The sequence below is a fragment of the Cotesia typhae genome, unplaced genomic scaffold (genome assembly GCF_013202065.1).
Source record: "Cotesia typhae breed Kobodo isofemale line unplaced genomic scaffold, CoteBio_Ctyphae scaffold_13, whole genome shotgun sequence".
NCBI lineage: Eukaryota > Metazoa > Arthropoda > Insecta > Hymenoptera > Braconidae > Cotesia > Cotesia typhae.
This window is the reverse complement of record NW_027423774.1, coordinates 4381688-4404473: the sequence shown is the minus strand read 5'-3', so window position 1 is coordinate 4404473 and position 22786 is coordinate 4381688. Positions and strand designations below refer to the sequence as shown.

Genomic DNA, 22786 nt, shown 5'->3' with positions numbered 1-22786 from the left:
AAAGCTTCAGACCCTTATCTATTAGCCTAACGGCTAGGATAAAAATAATTAAATTTTAGTTGCGTTTTCGACGTAACACCTTGAAATTAAATTTTAATTTTTAAAATATGTAAAATTATCATGAAATATCTGCAATTTTGATCATAATTATTAACAGATTTTAATAATTAAATAATAAAATTATATAGGGTGTCAACAGTGGAGGCCCTGTCAATAATAGGGGCTTTTACTTTAATATAATAAAATCCAATATATATGTTTTTATATATTAATCACGCAACCCAAAATTTCTCATTTCCTGGACATCCTGCTCAGTCGACATGTGACGTCGGATCAATAATTTTCACTTGAGGGGGCAACTGAACGCTGATGGGAAAAGAGAGGTGACAACTAAAGTATACCAAGTCAGTGAAAAAAAGATAAAAAAAAATAAATAAAAGTAGGTCTGCCCGTAAATTACTTGGAGATAAAAAGCGCTAAGGCCTATCAATATATATATATATATATATATAATAAGCGAGAACTTTTCTCGCAACCTGATGACACGTGTAGCGTAATGGTAGTTACCGACGCTCACTAAAGCGCATCATATATGCATGTATGTGTGTAGATACACGTCAATCCATTATTCACTCTATAAATTTATCTACTGTAATATGAGCTGTACATGTATATTTCCATGTGTGTTAATCATAGAGGTGGAAGTGACACATTCAGATCTTAACATTGACAGTATATTTCCTCCAACCATCTAGGATTATTTTTATATCTATTTATGCTACGAATCGATCGTAGGGAAAATTTTTTTCTATGATTAGATGGTTCTCTATTTATTTTATTTTATTTATTAATATCAACATTTATTTCAATGAAATGACATTACATAGGATTATTTTTTATTTTTTTTTTATCTCTATTGTAAATTATATTTTTGTTGGGGAAAATAATTGGATTGGATTAATATAATTTATGTAGCACTAGACAAAAAAAAAAAAAAAAAAATTCTGATAGTTTAATTTTTTTTTAAAAATGTTACACAACTTTATTTATAAATCTGTAATTAATTGTAGATAATCTAAATGAAATTTGAAGGGGAATTGATAAAAAAAAAAAAGTTACAAATTTGCAGAAAAATATTTATAATAAAATTTTTCAATTAAATTTTCAAAATTTCTACGAATTTTTTCATTTTTAATCGAATAAATTATTATAAAAAAATTGATTCCACAGATTTTTTTTTTTTCTAAATACAAAAAATTCCGAAGTACTTTTGTCTGCAACTTAAAAAATTTTTCACATTATAAAAATCATTTAAACTCATTAAAATTTAATTTTCAATTAAAAATACCATTTTAATTAAATTTTCATTCATAACTCCTCCTTTTAGCCTACAAAAAAATTTCCACCCGAAAAATTCCGTCCACTTGCTTCCCAAAATAAATAAAACCTAATTCCTCTAATCAGTCGTAAAAAAAGTGACCTTCCTAGAAAGACGAAACCAGGACAAGCTAAGCAATCATGAGCCTCTAAAAATAGTGATAATTAATTAATAAAAAAATATTAATAGTCCAGTTTATTAACATAGTCCTCATAATCTCGATAAATGGACCGCCGAGTAAACAATCTTGAGAATAAAAAAAAAAAAAAAAAAAAAAAAAATGGTGACTAGAAGCCGTCCCAAACATTTTATTCATCCCTTACCCTTAGCATGGACTACGGGCACATACCATCCAAACTAAGATCAATATGTTGCGTCACGTCGCCCGCGGTCCCTTCCGCACATCGCGGCCCACCATCCCCGCCTTTTCTATCCGTTCTCGTATTCTATGTTCTATTCCGTTTGCTTTAACCCTCTACTCTCTTCCCTCTTCTCTTTTCATCTCCCTCCCCCTCCCATCGGTAAATCCAACTCGCCCACTCTTTTACTTCACTCCGTAACTCTTATTCTATTTTTTCTACTCTGCTCGGCAGTGCCCCACGCGCAAGCTTTAAGTGACGTCACGCAGGGACGCGCCCCATTCATAGGCCCCCACGCACCGGACTGCTAAACCTACTAGGACATAAAACTTGGTAACCGACCCCAGACTCAAACCCCGACGACCTTGTAACCATGTGAGGCTTGAATACGTGTAATATCACCATCTTTTATTACTTATTTTTTTTTCCTCATCCTTATCCTCACCACACCGGACTTCTTTGTTTGTGTAATCAATTATTTTTATCTTTTATCTATTTATTGATTTTTTATGGTAATTTCCGCTCTTAGGCTTGTAAGAATAGGGGGAAATTTTTTTATCAAAATTCTAAGCAAATTTTAGTGAAGATAATTAAACTTTTTTAATTAATTTGTCTCGGGAAAAATTTATTAAATGAAATTCAGATTTTTATAAATAACAATTGGTAATAAAAAATAATTACCAGTCGGCTATCTAAAAATACAAAAGACGGCTTGTAGAAAATTGAATTGTACGGTTAAAATTTATTTAATAAGGAAGGTGAAAAATTTAATGATCAATTTAATCAACAAGTTTTTATTTGAAGGAATTTTATATGAAATTTTAATAATAATTTGTCATTTTTATGGCAAATAAAAATAAAATTATAAACTTTTAGTGCCATAGGGAAATAAGTTTTAATAATTAAATTATACTTGAAATATTTGGTATTTTTGATCAAATATCACAAGTTTGGAATAATAATAAATATGTTTGAAATATAATGCAAACTATTTAACTATGTTAAAGTAGACCAAAATTATCTAACTCGTAAAATAGTTATAATTTTTGCGTTCCTTAAAATTTTTTATGGTAAAATTGATTTTTTTTTGTTTATATTTAAAAAATAATGGTTAATTTAAATGAAATACATATAAAATATTATAAGAGGTGATGAAAAAAAAAAATAGACATAATAATGATTAACATAAAAAATTATTATTTTTAATTTTTTCATAAATACGTCTTAAAGTTATTTCAATACCTTTGATTTGAGCTGCAAATCATCTCCACTTTAACATTTGTTCAAATTTTGCTTCTAAAAAATTTTTGAAAAATTCCAAACATGAATTTCAGGCTATCAAGTTATTTTAAAATACCTAAGCTTATATTCATTTTCGTAACTACAAACAATAGTAATATAAAATTGTCATATTATTTATAATTTAATACAAAGCTTTTTAATTTGATATTTATTCCCGCTATTTACCATAATAATTACAAATAACAGAGTATTTATTTTTTATTTCAAAACTGTTGTATGTTTGCTATATTCACACTCAATATAATTTAATGCGCAACTTATAAATTCCATTTTTTTTATTCCACTTGAATACACATCTAGCATCAAAATATTTCTTTTTTTTTTGTTAATTAATTTTTAGTTGAGATTTTTTTTTTTTTTTAGTTTAGAATAGTAATTAGCACTGACAATTTCGAAGCAGTCAAATTTCAGGTTACACATCACAGAATAATTAACAGAGATAGTGACTACTGCTTGACAGTAGAAACACCAGTCTCGTGTATCGGTCTGTAGGACAAAATTCTTTCCTCCCGCTGTTATAGAGAGCGTGCGCGTAATTCCACCATGGAATAAAAATTAGGATTTCTTCCCTTCTATCGAGGGTGAAACTACGCACTCAAGATATTAAGAAAAATTTGATTTCACCCTAAATAATTATATTGTCTGGATAATTATTTCTTCGAGGAACTAAAATTTTTTCTCTCTTCAAAAATTGAATTTTTTGTCCATTTTTTCAACTTGTATTATAAGAATATTAATCAGTTTGATTTTTAAAGACGGTGATCAACGCGGTTTTTTAATCTCAAGAACTGGCTAGTTGTTGGAAACGATCAGTGAAGCAGTATAAAAGTTATTCCAAAAAAACCACATTTAAAAAAAAATTGTTTTGTAGTTTTTTTGAGATTTTTAAAAATATATCGGTTAGGATTGGTTCAAATCATATTTAAAGTCCAAGTTTGGACAAGTCCCTTCGAATGGAGCCAACCGCGATGAAATCACACACATACACACACATACATAAAGATGTATGGACATCATCGCGGAAACATTCGGGAAAGTTTCCTACACAGAAAAAAAAATTTACTTAAATCAAGAACATAATTTTGAAGAATTTCATCTTCTTGATTTAAGTAAAAAAATTCTTAAACTAAGAAATTTTTCTTGGCTTAAGTAAATTTTATTCAATTCAAAAATTTTTCATCTTGATTCAAAACAATGAAACTCTCTAAAGTTATTTTCTTGATTCAAGAATTTTGGTAAAACCAAAAACTTCCAAACTTTTGAAAATTTTCAATTTTCTTAGCGGGAAGTTAAAAAAAAAATAGAAATATTATTGATCAGCAATCGGGTAATATAAAAATATGTTATTTTAATACAGTAACTGGGAATAAAATCAATAAACCTGTGAGTAAGAAGAAAAAAAAGTATAAAATACTAGAAATAAACCGTGACTTATTTTTCGCTTAGAGATTTTATTATTATAAATCTGAAAATAGGTAAAATGTCAAGGCTGCTGTGAATTTAACGTTAAATTATTATTTTTACGTTTGTTTTTTTATCTCGCTAACTACACAGTCTAAGTCGAGACAGACGGGCAAGTAGATCAGCCCGTGAGTGTCAGACGTGCTGAAGTATTACGGGGAGGCCATTGCAGGATAAGCTGAGGGAAAAAGAGAGCAGAAGAAGAGAAGATAAAGAGCCAGAAAAAGAAGAATAAGAGTAAGAATAAGAAGTGGGTATCATTTTATCTAGCGAACTGGAAGAAGAAAATTATTACTAGGCAGAGTTTTTTTTTAAAAGTAAGAACAAAATTAAGAACAAACGACTTCAGACAAATCATTCATTATTTTTTTACTTTACATTATTTTACATTGTGAAATATTACTTTGCAATAATACCAAATACCTTACGGCATATTGTGTTCTGATGTAAATGTGGACCAAAAGGACTCTCTGTTTCCACACGCTTTATATTTTTATTTTTTTTTTCTTATTGCAAAGTACACAGTGAAAAACAAGATCAAAGAACGGGAATCTACGAAATACATTCGCAACATTTAAGAAAATCTGAGACTTCTTTTCTTTGACTTCAGAAAATTCAACGGAGATTTAAATTAATACCAGAAGACTAAAAGAATTTAATAAATAGTAAATTTTATTAATTTTTAAATAAACTTAAGAAAATGCCCTTTATCTTTTAAAAAATGCACCGATGCCATAAAAAAAATAATTATTTTTTTATTCTTTATTTATAGCTTGATATGGCCTAATATGACTATATTTAGCCTGATAGGAAAATTGGCTTGATAAAAAAAATTTTTCATGGGAAAGCATGTGAAATTCGATGATTGTGATATCTTGTATGCCATTAATAATTTTTGCAAATAATATTAGTGTTTTTGACGATCAGAAAAAATATAAAAAAGAAAAACAAATTACCTTGTTAGATCTAAGCGTGACTTTGCCACCACACCGCGCACAACACCGGATGTTGCAGTAGTTGCAGATGTGACCAACACCATCCGCAAACTTAGTCTTCATGCATATGTCACATGTCGCGTCCAGCTCAATGCCCGCTTTCTTGTGTTTTTCAGATCGAGCACGTATCGTTTCTTCCAGAATTTGCACTTCGTCTTGCTTTCGTCTGCAAACAATGCAACAAATAATATATCATTTTTATTATAAATTTATGGTTGGCATAAATATGTATAAATCTGACTTGGCTGGAAACTTATAATTTATTACAAGTATTTTTATAATAATAATGCTTTCTGGAATTAATCCAAAGCCAAGAAAAATTCTTATTTTAGAAAAGTTAAAATTTAATAAATAAATAAATAATTTAAATAAAATTATACTTAAATTTAATTATCAACGAAGAAATTTTGATTGAAATTTACACTAGCAACGGCGGAAAAATTTAATCTTACATTTTTTTTCTTAGTTTTTTATGCTAGAGATGAACTGCATGTACATTTTTCATTTTTTAGATTAACTAAAATTAAAAAAAATTTTTTAAACATCAAAAAATCATTGAACTTAAAATTTTTTAAATTAATTAAAATTCCGAATTAATTTTATTTTTACGAAAGAATTTTTCCTTTTTTTTTTATTTAAATTATTATGTTTTTTTTTTTTTTTTTTTTTAAGAGAAATATTTTCGGGAATTTGGTTAATCATGAGTCTCAAAAGTTTCTCCGATGCGAAGGTAGTTTATAACAGGAAGGAAAAGATTAAATATGAATTAAAGAATAGACGGGGATGAGACGTGTATGCTAGACGGAGGAGTTGCGCAAGGCGAAAAGAGAGAGGAAATAGTTTCTATTTGGATTTTGGTGTGCAACTCTGTTGATGGAAAGATATCTCGGAATTAATTTACCAGCTGAAGCTCACGCTTTTAATAGACGTTACTCATAATTATAATTTATAATTTATAATGCAACTCTGTCTACTTATAGTTTTTTGAAAAATAAAATTGCGAGATAAAAAACTTGTGACAAGTGAATAAATTTATTAAATTTTCTTAAAAAAATTTAAATAGTGATTTTTTATATTTCCGCTAGATTTCTTTGATAAAAAATTTCATTAATTAAATTAAAATCCAATCAACCGTGAGTGGAGGTAAAACCTATAGAAAAAAAAAATGAACGTATTAAATAGCAAATATTAAAAATTTCCCTCAAGAAAATCAAAGTCTAAATGCGGATAGAAAAAAGAAAAACAAAAATTGCATGTTCACTTAAGTGTTAAGGTGAAAAAAAAAAAAGAAAAAGGGTGAGAAGTGGGAAGATAGAGGGGAGGGCAAATGTATATTTTAGGGCAGCAAGGTACAACAGCGATTTAATTCTATTTCAGTTTGCCTATCCCCCCTGAACAAATTGAGTTTCATCGATGGCAAAGCACCGGCTGTCTCTTTTACTCCCTATCTATCGCCTCTCATCTCACTTTTTCTCTGATACAAGAGACAGCAACAGCATTTTGGCACCCTGTCATGTCTACAGTACCATTAAGGCCGTCTTCCGTCTTTATGTTAGCAGTCTTGTCATCTCAACGGTGAACAAAACGATTAATTTTCGAGTTCAATTATTTTATGTAATGAATATTTTTATTTTCTATGAAAAAATTTTTTGATGTTCTCTTATATTATTAACTAGCCCAATTGTGGACTAATATGACCATACATACTTTTAGATATGTCCTGATAATCCAATGACTTGTTTTTTCCCATCAAAAAAATTTTATTAAAAAAAATGTCAAAATATAAAAAATATACTTTGAAAATTATATTCTCATACTGATAATTTAAAATAAATATTCTATATATTTTACTGTATTCAAACTATCTTGTCAATAATTCACAAAATATTTGTTAAATTGCACTGTACTTTCGTAAATATTGACGTTCTTGAAGATATAAGCTTATCCCGAAGTTATATTCATCAAGAGCTTTCATTTGAGTACCCACTTGCATTTTGATATATTTTTCATATATTCATATATGTAAATATCTAAAATATACGAAAAATTGATGTGGGTACTCAAATGAAAGGTCTCGATGAGTGTCATATCGGGGTGAGCTTATATCCTAGAAATTGTCAATAGATCACAAAATACAAGGTCATTTCTTAATTATGTATCTAGAGATAGAGTATTTTCAAATGCAGCTGTGACTTACTGTGACTTAATATGCTCATATTAGATCTAATATGGTCATATATTCCCATATATAATTTTTAAACAATGAATAGTATTTAAAATCTCCGACAGGTGATGAAAAACAGAAAAATTCTTTTTCTGTTTTTAGAAGATTATTCAACAATTTTTGTAAGTTTAATCAATTAAAAAACCGACTTTTAATTAATACACTATGTTGATTGATATAGAAATTTATAAAAAAAATCCAAAATTATAATAAACAATTTTTTTTTTTCTATTTATTACGGCATCAGACCATATATGGCATGTACTTGAAGCGAATGGATAATTTTTTTTTAACTTACATTCACGTATAGTATGTGACGGAAGATTGAAAGATTGGTAGATAAAAAAAGCTCTACTGTACAAGGAAGAAAATGGATTATTTGTACTAAGAAAAGTAAATAGTATGGCGGATGCCGGCTGCCGGCTGCCAGAAACTATTTGAGATGAGTGAGACGGAAATACTGCTCTTGGCACGGTCTATCAGCAAGGAGACCCCAGAGTGGTTTGCCCTAAGGTCGTCGTCTGGAGGTAGGTAGTTGTCGACGTAGACGTCCTCATCGCAAAGGAACTGATTGAAAGGATGAGCGGAAAATGTAAAGGACGCTGCTTGGAGAAAACTAAGGAGTCAGGAGTATTATTTAAAGTTTCGCCGTCATCAGCCAGAAGGACACAAGCTCTATTGAAATACTCTCGACCTCCCAAATAGATTACATCTTTCTTCTATTTTTAGATTTTTTTTTTCTTACTTCGCTAGTCATCTTTTTTTTTTTTTTTAATCATTTATTGATGGTAAAATTTTAATTTTAAATAGAATATTACACACTGTTTCTCCGACAAGATTTTTTTGATCAAATTGACGGATTTTTACGAACTTTGCAGCATTCAACACATTTTTTTATTGGTCAAATCTGACTAATTTGGAAAATTTATCAAAAATATCTTCAAATTGTGTATAAAAATATTTTAAAAATTTTTTTAGAGTATTTTTTGGAGAAATCAATCGATCTTTATAAATTTTAAAGCCATAATTTTATAATAAGTATACTAAAGCTATAAAGTATGTCAAAAACGTCTAAACCAAAATTTTTCCGAGTTCAAAATTTTTTAATAAAGATAAACATAAAAAATTACTTATCACCGTTTAATTAATGTCAAGCTTTAATCATTAAATTCAAGCTTCAATCACACACTCAAATTTTTTTTAATATTCAAAACTAATTAGATGATAATAAGTAAAGCTTTGAAGTTTGCCAAATGCGTCTTGATCAAACTATGTCTTTAAATTTTATCAAAATTTCTTTAAAAAGACATCCCCTAAATTTATCAATAAAATAATTTTTGACCAAGTTAAAAATACATTTGACATCCAAATCTTCTCAAATCATCAAAAATAATCTTAGCTTCTTTAAAAATACATTAAAAAAATTTTTTTAATATTTTTTTACCAAATCAATTAATTTTGACGCATCTTTAAATCCCAAAATTATTTTTTAAAAATGCCAACGTATCATATGCTAAAATTTGGTAACTCAAAATCATGAAAAAAATTATTTCAAACTGTCAATCAAAGTTAAACTTTCCAAAACTCAAAATTCTTAAATTTCAAAATCAAAAACTACCCGTCCAAAAATTTTCTAAAACAAAAAATAATTAACAACACTGCTAAAAAATGATTTCCAATAAAATCTGTAGCGAAAAAATAAGAACCGAAAATTCCATGACCTACCTCATGATTTCATTTTCCCGATCTTCTTCCTGCTTCTGTCGCATCATAACCTCTTCAATGATGCGCCTCTCCTCGGGAGTGAGGTGTGACATATCAGGTAAGTCCGCCATCACTACAATCCCTACACTCTGAATCCCGGTGAACAGAAACCGAACAAAAACCCACAGAAACAATAACTGCGACCGCACCGATTTTTCCGAGTCACTGTAATCGTTAGCAATGAATGCCCTGGAGCACAAATCCTCCTCAGAGAGCCACCACCATCATTATCATTATCATCTTCATCATCATTATCATTACCATCATCGTTTCCAGCACTTTGGTCACCGAACCTCCAAAAAAGGTCTAATTCTACGGAAAAGGGTGCTCCTGCCCAAGTCATCCGCCAGCGAGTGCCCAATGCAGCGTATAATTTAACTTAACCCCGAATCCAAAAGTCACTAAATAAGATCCGTGAGTATCATTGTCACTGTCATTGTCATTACCATCATAATTATCATTTAAAGTAACAAATTCACTTTCGCGCCTCCAGCGATTCCATTTACGGTAAAATTTATCACTGGAATAATTATTACTATTACTATTACTATTGCTATTATTATAATTATAATTACAAATCAATAAGTGATTTTGGTCTGCACAGCGTTTTAAAGAGCCGTGCTTGTAATCGACAGTATCGTTGTTCAGTAGGATGGATTTAAAATACTGTAAATGATAAGTTATCCAGCACCACCAGCAATAGTCATTGTCTTCATCATAATCATTATTATTTTTATTATTATTATTATTATTATTATTATCATTATCAATGTGTAAATTTATTTCATCATTATTGGCATCCCTACCACGAATCATGATCACTGAGGCTTGTTCGATCCAGATTTATTTCTCATTATTTAAAGTTTTTATTCGAGCTAACCCCGATAATAAAATAATATAATTCCATATCATGACAATTGACAATAAAAATAATATTTCCCGTAATTAAATTCCAGCAAGTTTGTTTCTTCTGAAAAGAGGTCACTGGCGTACTGAAACAGGTGTTTCGCCATTACTATTACCCGATATACATGCATATCCACATATATAATATATATCGAGAATTATCAACTGTTCTCCAAACGAAAATAATATCTAATTTTTCCAAAAGTCAAATTCATATTTTTACAACACTTAAATAATATATCAATTCATATGTATAATTAAAATCAACTGAATGAGAAATAAAAATTTTTTTTCAAATGGTTAGAAGCGATTCAGCTTAGAGCTTTTATAAAGTGACCTTTGCTTTGTGAGCTTTTGTGAATTCAACTCATCTTGTCGTGTTAGCTCGAGTAGCTTCACTTTAATGACAACACTCATGTCGCGGAAAAATATATGAAAATCCACACATGACATATATCACTGCATAGCAGTATTTACTGGCGTTTGTTGAAGATCTCTCAGCTCGTACTTGTGGATTATGATTGTGAATATAATTATTACTATTATTATTGTGAGTTATATTTAACTTTTTCGGTTAAGGTGTGAAATAATATTCCAGCGCCACCCTTATAACTCTTTACCTCAAACAAACTTGGTCACTTTGGTTAACATTTAATGTCTCACATTGATTTTTACTATTTACACATTGCCATTTGTTGGTTTTAATGCAACTCTTTAATCAATTAATTTTGTTATTAGTGTTCAGTTCTGTCGGCCCGTTCAAGGCAACAGAGATACAATAGATGTGTCTATCTATAAATTAAACCACCGATTACACTAGTACTTATTACTGGCATTAACTGGTCATTAATTAATTTCCACGAACATGCTCGATCGATAATTAACGTTAATTACGTTTTACAATTATTAAAATTATTTTTCAATGCAACGGTGGACTATCACGTTATCAATACAGACACTGAAGTGTGTCATACCCGTTGTCCCACGGTACTCGTATGTATGCTACTGTGTTGTGTGTTATTATACACCGTTGTTAGTTTGTAGTGAGTAGGCTTCTCAGGGGTTGACGAGGGATGCGCGAAAACTGGCTCGCCCTACAACAGACCGACTAATTTTTCAGTTCGTGGAAGTTCGACTCGACTCGACCCAAGAGTGGGAGCTAAAAGCTCATGGATGGCTCTTCAATCGGGCCGAATTTTGGCTTTTTTCAGACCGTTTGTTTTTTATTTACGCCCGGGACTTGGATTTTTGGATAGGGCAGCTTTTTTGGGAGCAGAAGGGTTAGTAGGGAGGACAAACTTTGGATTTTAAGAGAGATATTAATTCGTTATTAGGGGAATGTGTAAGCGAATCGGTAATAGGATTGTATTTACGTCATGAGATAGTGGGTATTGATCCGGTTGGGCGCCAATGATATGAGTTTGTTTGAGGGATTTTTTTTAGCGCATGCTCCGGTTTATTAGCGGAAATTATTTGAATTTTTAAAATTGAGTTTCTAAATCCAGAATTTTAAATTATTTGAATTCTAGTAAAATTGGAATTTTACTTTTAAAAAATTACTTGAGAAAATTTATTTGGAAACTAATTTTTTTTAATTGTATCAAATTTTCAAAGATATTATTGAAAAATTATAGAATTAATCTCTATGTGACTGCCGTGACTTGTGAAATATAATTAAATAAAGTTTTGATTTATTAAATAATGACTTTTGTTAAATTGTACTGTAATTTTTTAACTATTGACGTTTTTAAAAATATAAACTCATCCCGATGTTACACTCATCGAGAGCTTTCATTTGAGTACCCACATGCATTATGATATATTTTTCATATATAAATATATATAATATATATATAAATATTTGAAAAATTGATGTGGGTATTTAAATGAAAGGTTTTGATGAGTGTGACATCGGAATGAGCTTACTTCTTTAAAAATGTCAATAGTTCACAAGATAAACTGATTATTAGTGAAGATGATATGAAACCTTGAAGAGGCACAAATTTAAGTTAAGATTTTTCCAATTATACCAAATTTAACCATAAAAATCCATTTTATCATACAAATACACTGGCGACAAAATTTCGCTTATTCTTTTAAATAATATAGATAATTTTCAATAAAATAAATTTTTAAGTTGAGATGAAAAAAATCGATACGTATTATATGATAAAAGTGGAATTTATTTAATAAAATTTGAAAATTAAAAATTAAGTTTTTTAATTATTCATTTAAATTACTAATTTAATTTGTCGAATTATTACAGAGTTACTTTATAATGTATTTTAATTTTTTTTTAAGGTGAAGTAGAGAAGGTTTTAACACTCGAAGCAAAGTCTCTAGTATGAGATAACTACCCTTTATGCCAACATACGCTCTTCAACTTCTGTTGAAGTTAACGATTAAACTGCAATATTTCTTAAAATTTAATCTTTTTATGTAATAATTTTTTTTTATTTTGTTTTATTTGATAGTCGCTAATAAAATAAAATTTAAAAAATAATAATAATAATTTTTCAATTTCATTGTAAAACCTTTTTTATCATAAAAAAAAGTAAAACTTTTTGGCAAATTTCCAGTTGCCATTAATCATCAGCTTTCACCAAGAATCAACAGCAAAAATGCAAATAATTAGAAAAAAAAAGAAATATACGACCATAAAAAAAAAAAAAAAAAAAAAAAAAAAGCTTTAAATAAACAAAATAACGGGTATTACTTATTAATACACAAAAATTTCATTGAATCGGAAGGATTAGTCACCGCAGTAATTAATTAATTTTTTTTATTGAGTATTTATTTATTAAAAACAATTAATGCGAAGGAAGAATATAAATTATATGAAAAAAAAATTAAAAATCGCGTGAAGAAGCCACCGGTGCGGCTTTAATTTTTTGATGAGCTCTTGGTATGTTTCATGCATGTATTCAAATCCTGTATCATCTATACAGAGACGAGAACAAAAAGGAGTGAGATAAAGAGCATAGCTAGATCCAGTACAGGGCGCTGACCGCGTGTCCTATAGCACTTCCAGTTTCACCGCAATGCAGGAATATCTTGCTTTTATTTTGTCTAAATCTTTTTAATTTTCATTTTAATAATAAACTTGCTAATTTAATTAACGAATCACCACTATTATTCATAAGTTCTTTTATTAATTTTATTATTATTATTCTTGTTATCAGTATTGATATTGGCTTACAGTAATTCTACGGTATTGATTTAATTGCTTGGTGCGTCATTTTTTTCGAGTCATTTTTAGAAAATTTTATTCAAATAAAATTATTTATTTTTTAAGCTTATATTTAGAAGGGAAAAAAATTATTATTGAATCATTCAAATGATTTATTATAAGTATAAAAATTTGTATCCTTATCTTTGAGTCATAATTATGACATAAATGTACGATTAGTCATCTAAAAAAAAAAAAAAAAAAAAAATAAACAAAAAAAAATTAGCGTAAAAATTAAAAAACTTCTTCAAATTAGCCGCCGTTTTTAATGAAACGCCCCCACTTGGCGAATAAATAAAACAAATTACGAAAAATGGCGACTAAAAAATGACTTACCGGTTTTAATTTAATAATACTTACCGTAAATAAACAATTGAAATTAAATTACTGATTTTTTGTAGGATTTTCTTACGAAAATTTTAAGAACTAAAATTATTAAACTTCAAAAAAATTGACCAATTTTCCTGAAGAGATATCATTTATGATGCAAAACTTTGTGAAAATTATGTAAATAAATGATTTAACAACTGAATTTTGTATAAAAAGTGTTTATTTACAAATATTAGCAAATATTACATTTAACATTTAAACAATTTGTACAGTAGTTTATTTTTATACTCTATTCCAAACAATCGATCGAAGTAATATAATTACAAATAATATCACATTGTTTTTTGCATATTAAATATAACATAGATTGTTTGTTACGCTCTCTGATTAAGCACTCACAATGGCAATTAAATAATTACTAACAAAAATGATTATAAATTATAATATTAGATAAATAATTTTAAAAAGTGTGCGAATCAATAATTTCATTCTTCATTTACAAAATCAATATTATAAAACTTATTAATTTTATGTACAAAAAGTTAATGTACAAACTATTTATATAAATTTGAAACATTTTTGTTTGTCGTGCGATATCCGAGTTTTGAAGAGAATCGAATCTGCTCGATACTGAGTATTTAATAATGGCATGTATCCAAATACCTAAGAGACAAAATTTGTACTGTTAGTAATTAATTTTATATATATATATATATATATATATATATATATATATATATATATATATATATATATATATATATACTCCCCCGTCCACAAAGATTTGACAAAATCTTCGTGTCTAAATAATAAATAATTATGAAAAAAAATTTTTTTTTTTTAGCACGTTTTTATTAGTTTGATTTGTATCGATTTTAAGACGCCTAATTATTTTAAAAATTTGCCCTTGTATTAAGGACTAATGATAGAACAATAATTTTATAAATTTATTCTAATATCCTCACCAGGATCATAAAATTTTAGAGCTCATTCATACACCATCTTTATAATGTAAATATTTTAAAGACAGTAAATTTTGTATTTTTTTAAATCAAGTAATAGAATATTGTGTGACTACATGGAAAAAACAAGATCTAACTGGTTTCCATGTCGGATGGAACCTAGTTCCATCTATAGTGAAAAAATGTACAGATGGTAACTACATCTATGTAGATTATAGTGGGAACAATCTTCGTTGAACTCAGTTCCATCCGAGATAGGACTCAGTTCAACGAAGATTGTCCATCAAGACTTAAGAATGTTTAAGATAAATTTAAGATATAAAATATTCTTAAGTCTTTATTAAAATTCTGAAGCAAGATCGAAAGTTCTATAGGCGTGCTAATTTTCATTTACAAATCAATTTTAAATTTGGATTGATCTCAAAACTAATTCATATTTGTGTCAAAATGTGAATTTCAATCTTAAATTAATTTTGAATCAGATTTTTTTTGCACTGGTTTTAACAAAATCAGCTAGCTGGAAAAAAATTTTGCGTCATTGTGTCAAAAAATTTTGTGTTAGAATATTTAACACTTTTATGTGAAAAGTCAAAGTTTTTTTTTTTTTTATTAATTTATTACCATAAATAAATTTATTTATTACTGCAATATATTTTTCTGCAATCTTCTTTTTTTTTTTTTTGAATTTTAACGATATCATTCTCATAATAATTTTAAAACATATTTGCCTTGACAAATATGTTCTAAGAAAATATTTAAACCAATGACAAAGCACCACACTATTTTTTTAAAAGAAAAAAAAATTTCTTCGCTATTAAATCTTTTTATTTTAAATTTCAAAATCATGTTTTAATTTTTTAAGTTAAAATTTATTAAAAAAAAAAAAAAAAAAAAATTGACTATTTATTAGATAGCATACCTGAGCAAAGAAGTTGATACACTTATGTCGTTCTTGAAAGTGTGTATCATCTTCAGACAAAGAAACGGGGCAACCTGGACACCTGAACGTCCACCGTGAAGTGACCTGCAATAAAAAATGAATAAAATAAAATTACACTAAAAAGAAGAAATTTTAATATTTAATAATAATGAGTGAAGATATTTTACTTTGACAGGAGGCTTGCGCGTGAGATGCGAAACCAAAAAATTCATGGCAATATCCTCGCAGTTCATGTACTCATCAACCTTGTCCCTGATCGCCTGGGGCAGCCAGTTGGTATAAAGATACATGTAATGCTTGTGAATAAATGCTGCGCCCGTCAGTACCATCGACAATTCACAGGAATAATTAGAGTTATAGTTCCACGAGTTGTGGAAGTTTTGATCCCAAGCGTGGTAGCGTCCGGGGAATCCAACAACCCGGTCTCTGTGCTCCCGCCACACTCTGCAGAAAAGTGACCACAGATTTAGATTATTTTGATCGATGGAAAATTTTAATTAATTAATAAGAAAGTCAGTTATTTACCGAAAGCCAAACATTATTTCGTCGTGTCTCAGATGGGCGTCGTCGTCGACGGACAACACTGCTTCTGTTTCGATGGTGTCGAAAGGTAGGAATCTGTTGTTCAAACTGTTCCTCAAGGCTTTGATCACCTGAAAAACCAACCATTTAGAGAAAAAATGGAATTTTCAAGCTGAAAAAAATTTTTGAAAGAACCAAAACTTTTTCTGAACTTAAATATTCCACAAGCTTAAAAGAGATACATACAACAATAGGCACGCCAATATCAGGCCACCTGAGATCTTCGATCGGAGGCTTGGGACTGTTCCAAACAACCAAAACTTTATTTAAATAAGGCAGCCCGTACAACCTCGCCAGCGAATTAATCAAAACTTGCTCGCGTTCGTAGGTCAGTATAACAATAGTGAATTGTTCTCTTGGATAGTTCCCACCAAGTGATTCGCTGAACTCCTTGCCAGCGCCACCAGCTCCTTTGCCAATGGGCCTGAACCCCACCTCGGACCCTAGAATCATTCTCCCCTAAAAACTTCCGATTTAGCCAACAATATATTCCACAAACTTACCAACAAATTTAGCGTCACTAGAAAGCACCGTATCAAAAGGTAATTGCGGATACAGATAAAAAGGATTGACCCACTCGTTCCAAATCTCATGCCCATGGATCAGCATTATCGTGTAATTCCGCTTGAAAACCGGGGACGGATACGGAGGCTCCAGCGGCCCTAAGCTCTCTTCAGCCTCAGGCTCGGCGACAATCGCGTCAGACTTTATCGGTACAAAAGTCTCATTAAAAACACTAGGACTCGGAGATTGGATCGCAGGCACAGCAGGGATTCCCAGACGATCGCGAATCGAGGCTACGATAGTGTCAGCAGCACCCTGAGCAGTGGCCATGTATCGCTCCCAAATGAGCCTTCCTTGACGACGCATGAACAGCAAATCGCTGTCAGGAATAGCGCGGAGCAAAAAGTGCATTTCAGTGACTCTCGCTTTGGGCAGAAAAAGGACAGCCCGTCTCCAGGCAATAACTTCGTTGTAGCTGAGGTAAATTTGGTCACCGCCCAAAATAACAGGAATCGCTCCAGACCTGAGCGCTTCGTAAATCCTCGCCTGAATCGAAGAAGTTGTGACAAAACTGGAGTTACTAGGTGCTAATATTAGAACAAACGTCGAATCCTTGAGGATTTCCTTTCTGGAAGACTCGGTACCACAAAGCGTCCAATCTAGAAGCTTTCCTCTCACAGTGTCATCAGTTGCTGGTATGCACTCGAATTGGATGAAGAACTTGTCCATAGTAACTCCAGTGGTCATGTCATTCAAATGCTGGACGATGAAGTTATCCAGGTTGTTTTCGTCTTCAACGCGCTCAAGGTCTATCTCCGCGTCGTCGATTGGTCTGCTGGTGGAGCCGGATAATGACAGAGACTTGGTGGTCTTGATTTCACCTTGGAAGGAAAGCAAATACTTGCGACGAGCTGGGACCATTGACGCGCATTCCTGCCAAACGTCGCCTCCTGGGGGACCGAGGATCGGCGGCACTATGATGTCAAATCCTGGCCGGTATTGGCTTCGTAAGAAAGTTGATTGGACGATTATAGCTCGCCCGGTGTCGGAATTGTCCAACATGTTGCTCGAGTTTATCGAGAGATCGCGACGAGATAGATTCAGCAGAATGTGGTTCCGTCCGTCGCCACCCCAGTAAGGGAGAGACTGAAGCTTTTTCACGTGCAGAGGATGAAGGAAGACTTGGTGGTTGGGTCCTGGGCTGTTAGAAGCCAAGGCTTCGCCGATCAGAAGAATGTAGATGCATGCTTCAGCAGGATTCGAAGTTAGGTGGGCGTTGTAGCCGAGGGTTTGTTTTATGGTTGTCTTCAGGAACCCGTCTATGTCCCAGGTAGGGTTTATCACGGAAAAGACGTCGGGGTCGTACAGATAAATGGGGAACCCGCTGGTCAAGGCACATCGGCTGTGGTCGAAGCAGTTGAACATGCGGCAGGAGGAAGATTCGCTAGAACTGAATTTAAGGTTTGCTGGAAGCGAATTTATCAAGATTCGACGGGGAGGCGCTAACTCGGGGGTGTTACGTTCTATGGCTTCGCGATGGGCTGCTTGAGCTTGAACCAAGCTCATTTTCAGGCGGTCCAGGTCTGTTTGTTGGTGGATTAATTCCTGCTTTAGGTCGTCGATTTTTTGGTTAAATCCGGAGACTTCGAGTTGCAGGCGCTGGCGCTTTGCCTCAAGATCCCGGAGTTCGTTGCTCACGGATACTTTTATACGCAACATTTCTTCTATGCGGAATTTTAGGTCTGAAGCTTTCATTGAAGTGAAGTCTTCAAATGCTTCTAGCCTTGTACGATGCATGTCCATGCCAGACGCATTTGTTTCCACCTTCAATTATGGGAGTTATAATTCTGAATTATTAGCTGGGGATTTTTGGAGTTTTTTTTTTTATTTTAAGCTGTATGGAAGGGAAGACAGGATTCGAAGTGGTTAGATACTAAATTTAGGTGATTGGTTTAAGGTAAACTATAGTACTGTCGGTTCTGCAAGTATCAAAGTTAAAATATCAAGTCTTGAGATTTTTCATTAATAAATACCATATCACGTAAATGATTAAAAAAAATTTTTTTTTCTAATCACCTCAAGAATTTTGACAATGTGAAAATTTACTGAAAAAAATGAAGAAAATGTTTATTCTACAAACGAAATTTTGGCCGTAAGAAAAAATTTTTACTGAGGGCGTAAAACGAAAAAAAATTCATTTTTATTTTCCAATTTTTTGCCAAAAAAATCTTGAAGTTCCAAAAAATTTAAATGTTCGTAGCTAGGAATTTTAAATGTTTTATACTCAAAATGCCGTAAATATTTTATACTCAAACCAAAAATTTTTTAAATGAAATTAAAATTATTGTTGATATACATCTTTTCGGTTTTTAAAATTTTTATATCTTTAAATTAAGAAGGCGTAGATGAAAAAAAATTTTTTTCAGTACATTTTTACACTTCCAATATTTCTAAGTTGATTAAAATAAAAATCAATAAATAACTTTATCAATTCTGTGGAACGTTATTATCCCTTGTGGAAATAATTCTCTGAAAAAACTCTTGAAAAGTCTTTATAACTCTGAATAAGACTTTTCGAAAGTCTTCACATCCCTAACTAAGTAAAGGAAAGACTTAATAAGTCTTCAAAACTCTGCGATACTCTTCATAAATCAAATTTTCCCTGCAATTTCGGAATTTCTCAAAGAGTTATTAAGACTTGATAAGACTTGTTCAGTTTTACAGGAAAAGAAGAAAATATTTCTTTTCAAAAAAATTACTTATCAGAATTAAATAAAACTATAAAAAAGAATTAATGCATGTTTTAAAAAAATTTTTTTTAAATAATATTTTCATCACGAAAATACTTTGATGGGCATCGAATCACTCATAGTTGAGCAAGTCAAAACATCAACAGCAAATGAAGTGCACTTGCTGTTGGAAACAGATATTACTCAAAGAGTAAATCCAATCGGTATTTAATTTGGACTATCAAATATTAAAGTCAACTTTCTAGATAGGAGAGAATTTTCTATCCACACGCCATCTGCTGGAATTAATTGATACCTAACATATTTTAGTTTACGAATTTACAGTTAGAATCTTTGAGTGTTCTTAGTTTCTAATAGGTGGCATGTGGTTAGAAAATTCTTTCCTACCTAGAAAGTTGACTTTAATATTTGATAGTCCAAATTAAATACCGATTGGATTTACTCTTTGAGTAATATCTGTTTCCAACAGCAAGTGCACTTCATTTGCTGTTGATGTTTTGACTTGCTCAACTATGAGTGATTCGATGCCCATCAAAGTATTTTCGTGATGAAAATATTATTTAAAAAAAATTTTTTTAAAACATGCATTAATTCTTTTTTATAGTTTTATTTAATTCTGATAAGTAATTTTTGAAAAGAAATATTTTCTTCTTTTCCTGTAAAACTGAACAAGTCTTATCAAGTCTTAATAACTCTTTGAGAAATTCCGAAATTGCAGAGAAAATTTGATTTTTGAAGAGTATCGCAGAGTTTTGAAGACTTATTAAGTCTTTCCTTTACTTAGTTAGGGATGTGAAGACTTTCGAAAAGTCTTATTCAGAGTTATAAAGACTTTTCAAGAGTTTTTTCAGAGAATTATTTCCACAAGGGATATCATACGCCGGATTCATCTCATAAATCAGTCAGTATCATTACAGAATATTTCTAGAAAAATCTAAAACTTGCAAATTCATAACAAACTAAATAATGAAAATAAAAATTTAATATTTACCTTTGATAAGTAGTAGTGCGCAAATAACGAAACAACGAACAAAATTAACAACATTATAACGATAATCCTTGATAGTTTGATGTGCGATATCCAATAGCACATTTCTCGGCGATTAGTGCTTTGGTAGAATAGAGATGCCGATTCTAATGTACCTCCAGCCATTTTATAATAATTTATCAAAATTTTAGTATCAAAATTAATAATCTCGTTGCTAACTGCCCATTACTAAAAACCGTAAAAATTTTTTAATACGTGACTAGAAATTAATTACTATTATTGTAATCCATCGAGTATTAAACTAAAAGCGCATTAGTAAACAAATAAAAAATGACTTAACTTACTCATAAGAGTACCGTCAAATTGTTAATTGATAAATTGGAACGATAATCACCTCATTGTTAATTAAAATGACAATTTACTGACTCTATTTCGTCACGCAAAAAAGATATAGTTTATCATCGGTTAAAAAAACTTTAAATTCTCAATGCTTTTATTGAATGGTGAGGTTAAATAATGTTTACTGCTAAATTGAACACTGCACAGTTGTTATGGTCGGAAAAAATGGACTTTAAAGATTACAGTATGATAGAAAAACGCTTTACCGATCATGGTGAAGCTGTTACGCTTACATTATTTGCTCCAAACGGTAAGCAACGGAGTCATGAAAGAACCTTGTGCATACGCCTCTTGCGGAAGCGTTCTTAAGCTCGCTTTGTTAAAGCATTGATTCAAATAGTTAGTGTCTTCTTAAAACTATATAAATTACGAAAAAATGAAGAATTTTTCGGTTTAAAAATTGAAAAATCAACGATTATTGTCGTACAATAGATAAAAGTTCAGAAAATCCAAAAGTGGACAACTCATAATGCTCATTTAATTATGAATCTTCATTAATCAAAGACTTTAGGGTTTGTCATTCGGACAACTAAAAAATTTAAAAATATTAATACAGTTAAAGTTCTCTATAACAGACTAGTTCTCCCTAAATTAGAGTATGCAGCTTTTGTTTGGTCTCCAACCTACAATAAAGACAAAAAAATTAGAAAAGGTCCAACGCCGCTTCTTGAAGTACTTATAGAAAAAACATGGTGTTTATCCAAGTCAAGGCACTGACTACATTAGTTTATGCGCGGATTTAAACATTCTAACCCTGGAAAAGAGGAGAAATATCACTGCTGTACTATTTATTATAAATCTGCTTAAAGGTAGCATTGATTGTACAAGATTCCTAGGTATAATACCCCTGCACGCTCCCGTAAATACAAATAGAACACCTTTACCATTTTACCTTCCTACAGCACGTACCAATTTCACCAAGTCACCGCCCCTATACAGACTATTATCCATTTGTAATCATATTAGCCAAAACAGTGATCAGGTAAACATATTGGACTCAAATAATTCTCTGTTTAATAATCAATAGACCATATGGCCGACCAAAATGGAGAAATTCAATGTAAGTGTCAATCAAAATGTTTTAATTACAGCTAAACAACGCAATATCAAGCTTTGACATTACATGGGGTTCTTCATTAAAGCTTAATGACAGGGCTGAAAAAAAAAGTAAGTCCTAAAATTGGATACATTTTTAGATTTCTTGACCACACCGTTAAATTCTGACAGTGATTTCCACTAAAGTTTTGAAAAAAATCTAAAAACGGGTTTTTACACTAAAATTGATAATTAATTCACTAAGCAGTGTTTTTAATTGATTCAGTAATAATTCTTCTTGCCACCAGTGTATTTTTTTTTTCATTTGTACGAGGATTATTGATTAAAAATACAATTTTTATTGACGAGAAGAATTTTGATTTTTAGGACCCAGTAGAGCGCGTTCGAGCTTAAGGCATGCAATATACAGCCTATCAGTTTTTTTATTTTATTAATTGCAGTTAAACGACAATAAGTTACTTAACCATCCATAATAGAGGACCTAGAATTCTTTCAGAGTTAAAAAAAAAAAATGTTGACTCAATTAATTGATTTTCTCATAAGATTTTTAATTTATTCATAAAAAAAAATTATTAATTACTGTTTTTTAAAAATAATATCCAAGACAATAGTATTGAAGTTTAAATTCGTATTCTGCTGAATAATTAGAGGAAGCAT

The 22786-nt window shown here is 30.5% G+C and overlaps 2 protein-coding genes across 3 annotated transcripts in view; both read right to left on the bottom strand.

Annotated features, from left to right (window-relative positions):
* Positions 1–6144, bottom strand: part of Rim (Rab3 interacting molecule) — a 63259-nt gene extending 57115 nt beyond the window's left edge. Inside the window, exon 1 of the mRNA XM_074253904.1 lies at positions 5457–6144. Coding sequence (XP_074110005.1) covers positions 5457–5558 — 102 coding nt within the window. The 5' untranslated portion in view covers positions 5559–6144. The remainder of the gene's footprint in view (positions 1–5456) is intronic.
* Positions 6145–13769: 7625 nt separating this feature from the next.
* Positions 13770–22756, bottom strand: LOC141535548 (exostosin-3-like). Of its 2 annotated transcripts, XM_074255530.1 has the most exons (8): positions 21019–22756; positions 20678–20902; positions 16936–18760; positions 16619–16875; positions 16376–16503; positions 16018–16294; positions 15830–15934; positions 13770–14611 (listed from the first exon to the last, which is right to left on the bottom strand). In XM_074255530.1, exons 2-8 carry the CDS (start codon positions 20837–20839, stop codon positions 14507–14509), a joined length of 2859 nt encoding a protein of 952 aa, XP_074111631.1. In that variant the 5' UTR covers positions 20840–20902; positions 21019–22756; the 3' UTR covers positions 13770–14506. The 2 variants fall into 2 exon arrangements, with proteins under 2 accessions (XP_074111631.1, XP_074111630.1); XM_074255529.1 differs by having other exon boundaries at positions 20678–22756.
* Positions 22757–22786: the final 30 nt, after the last annotated feature.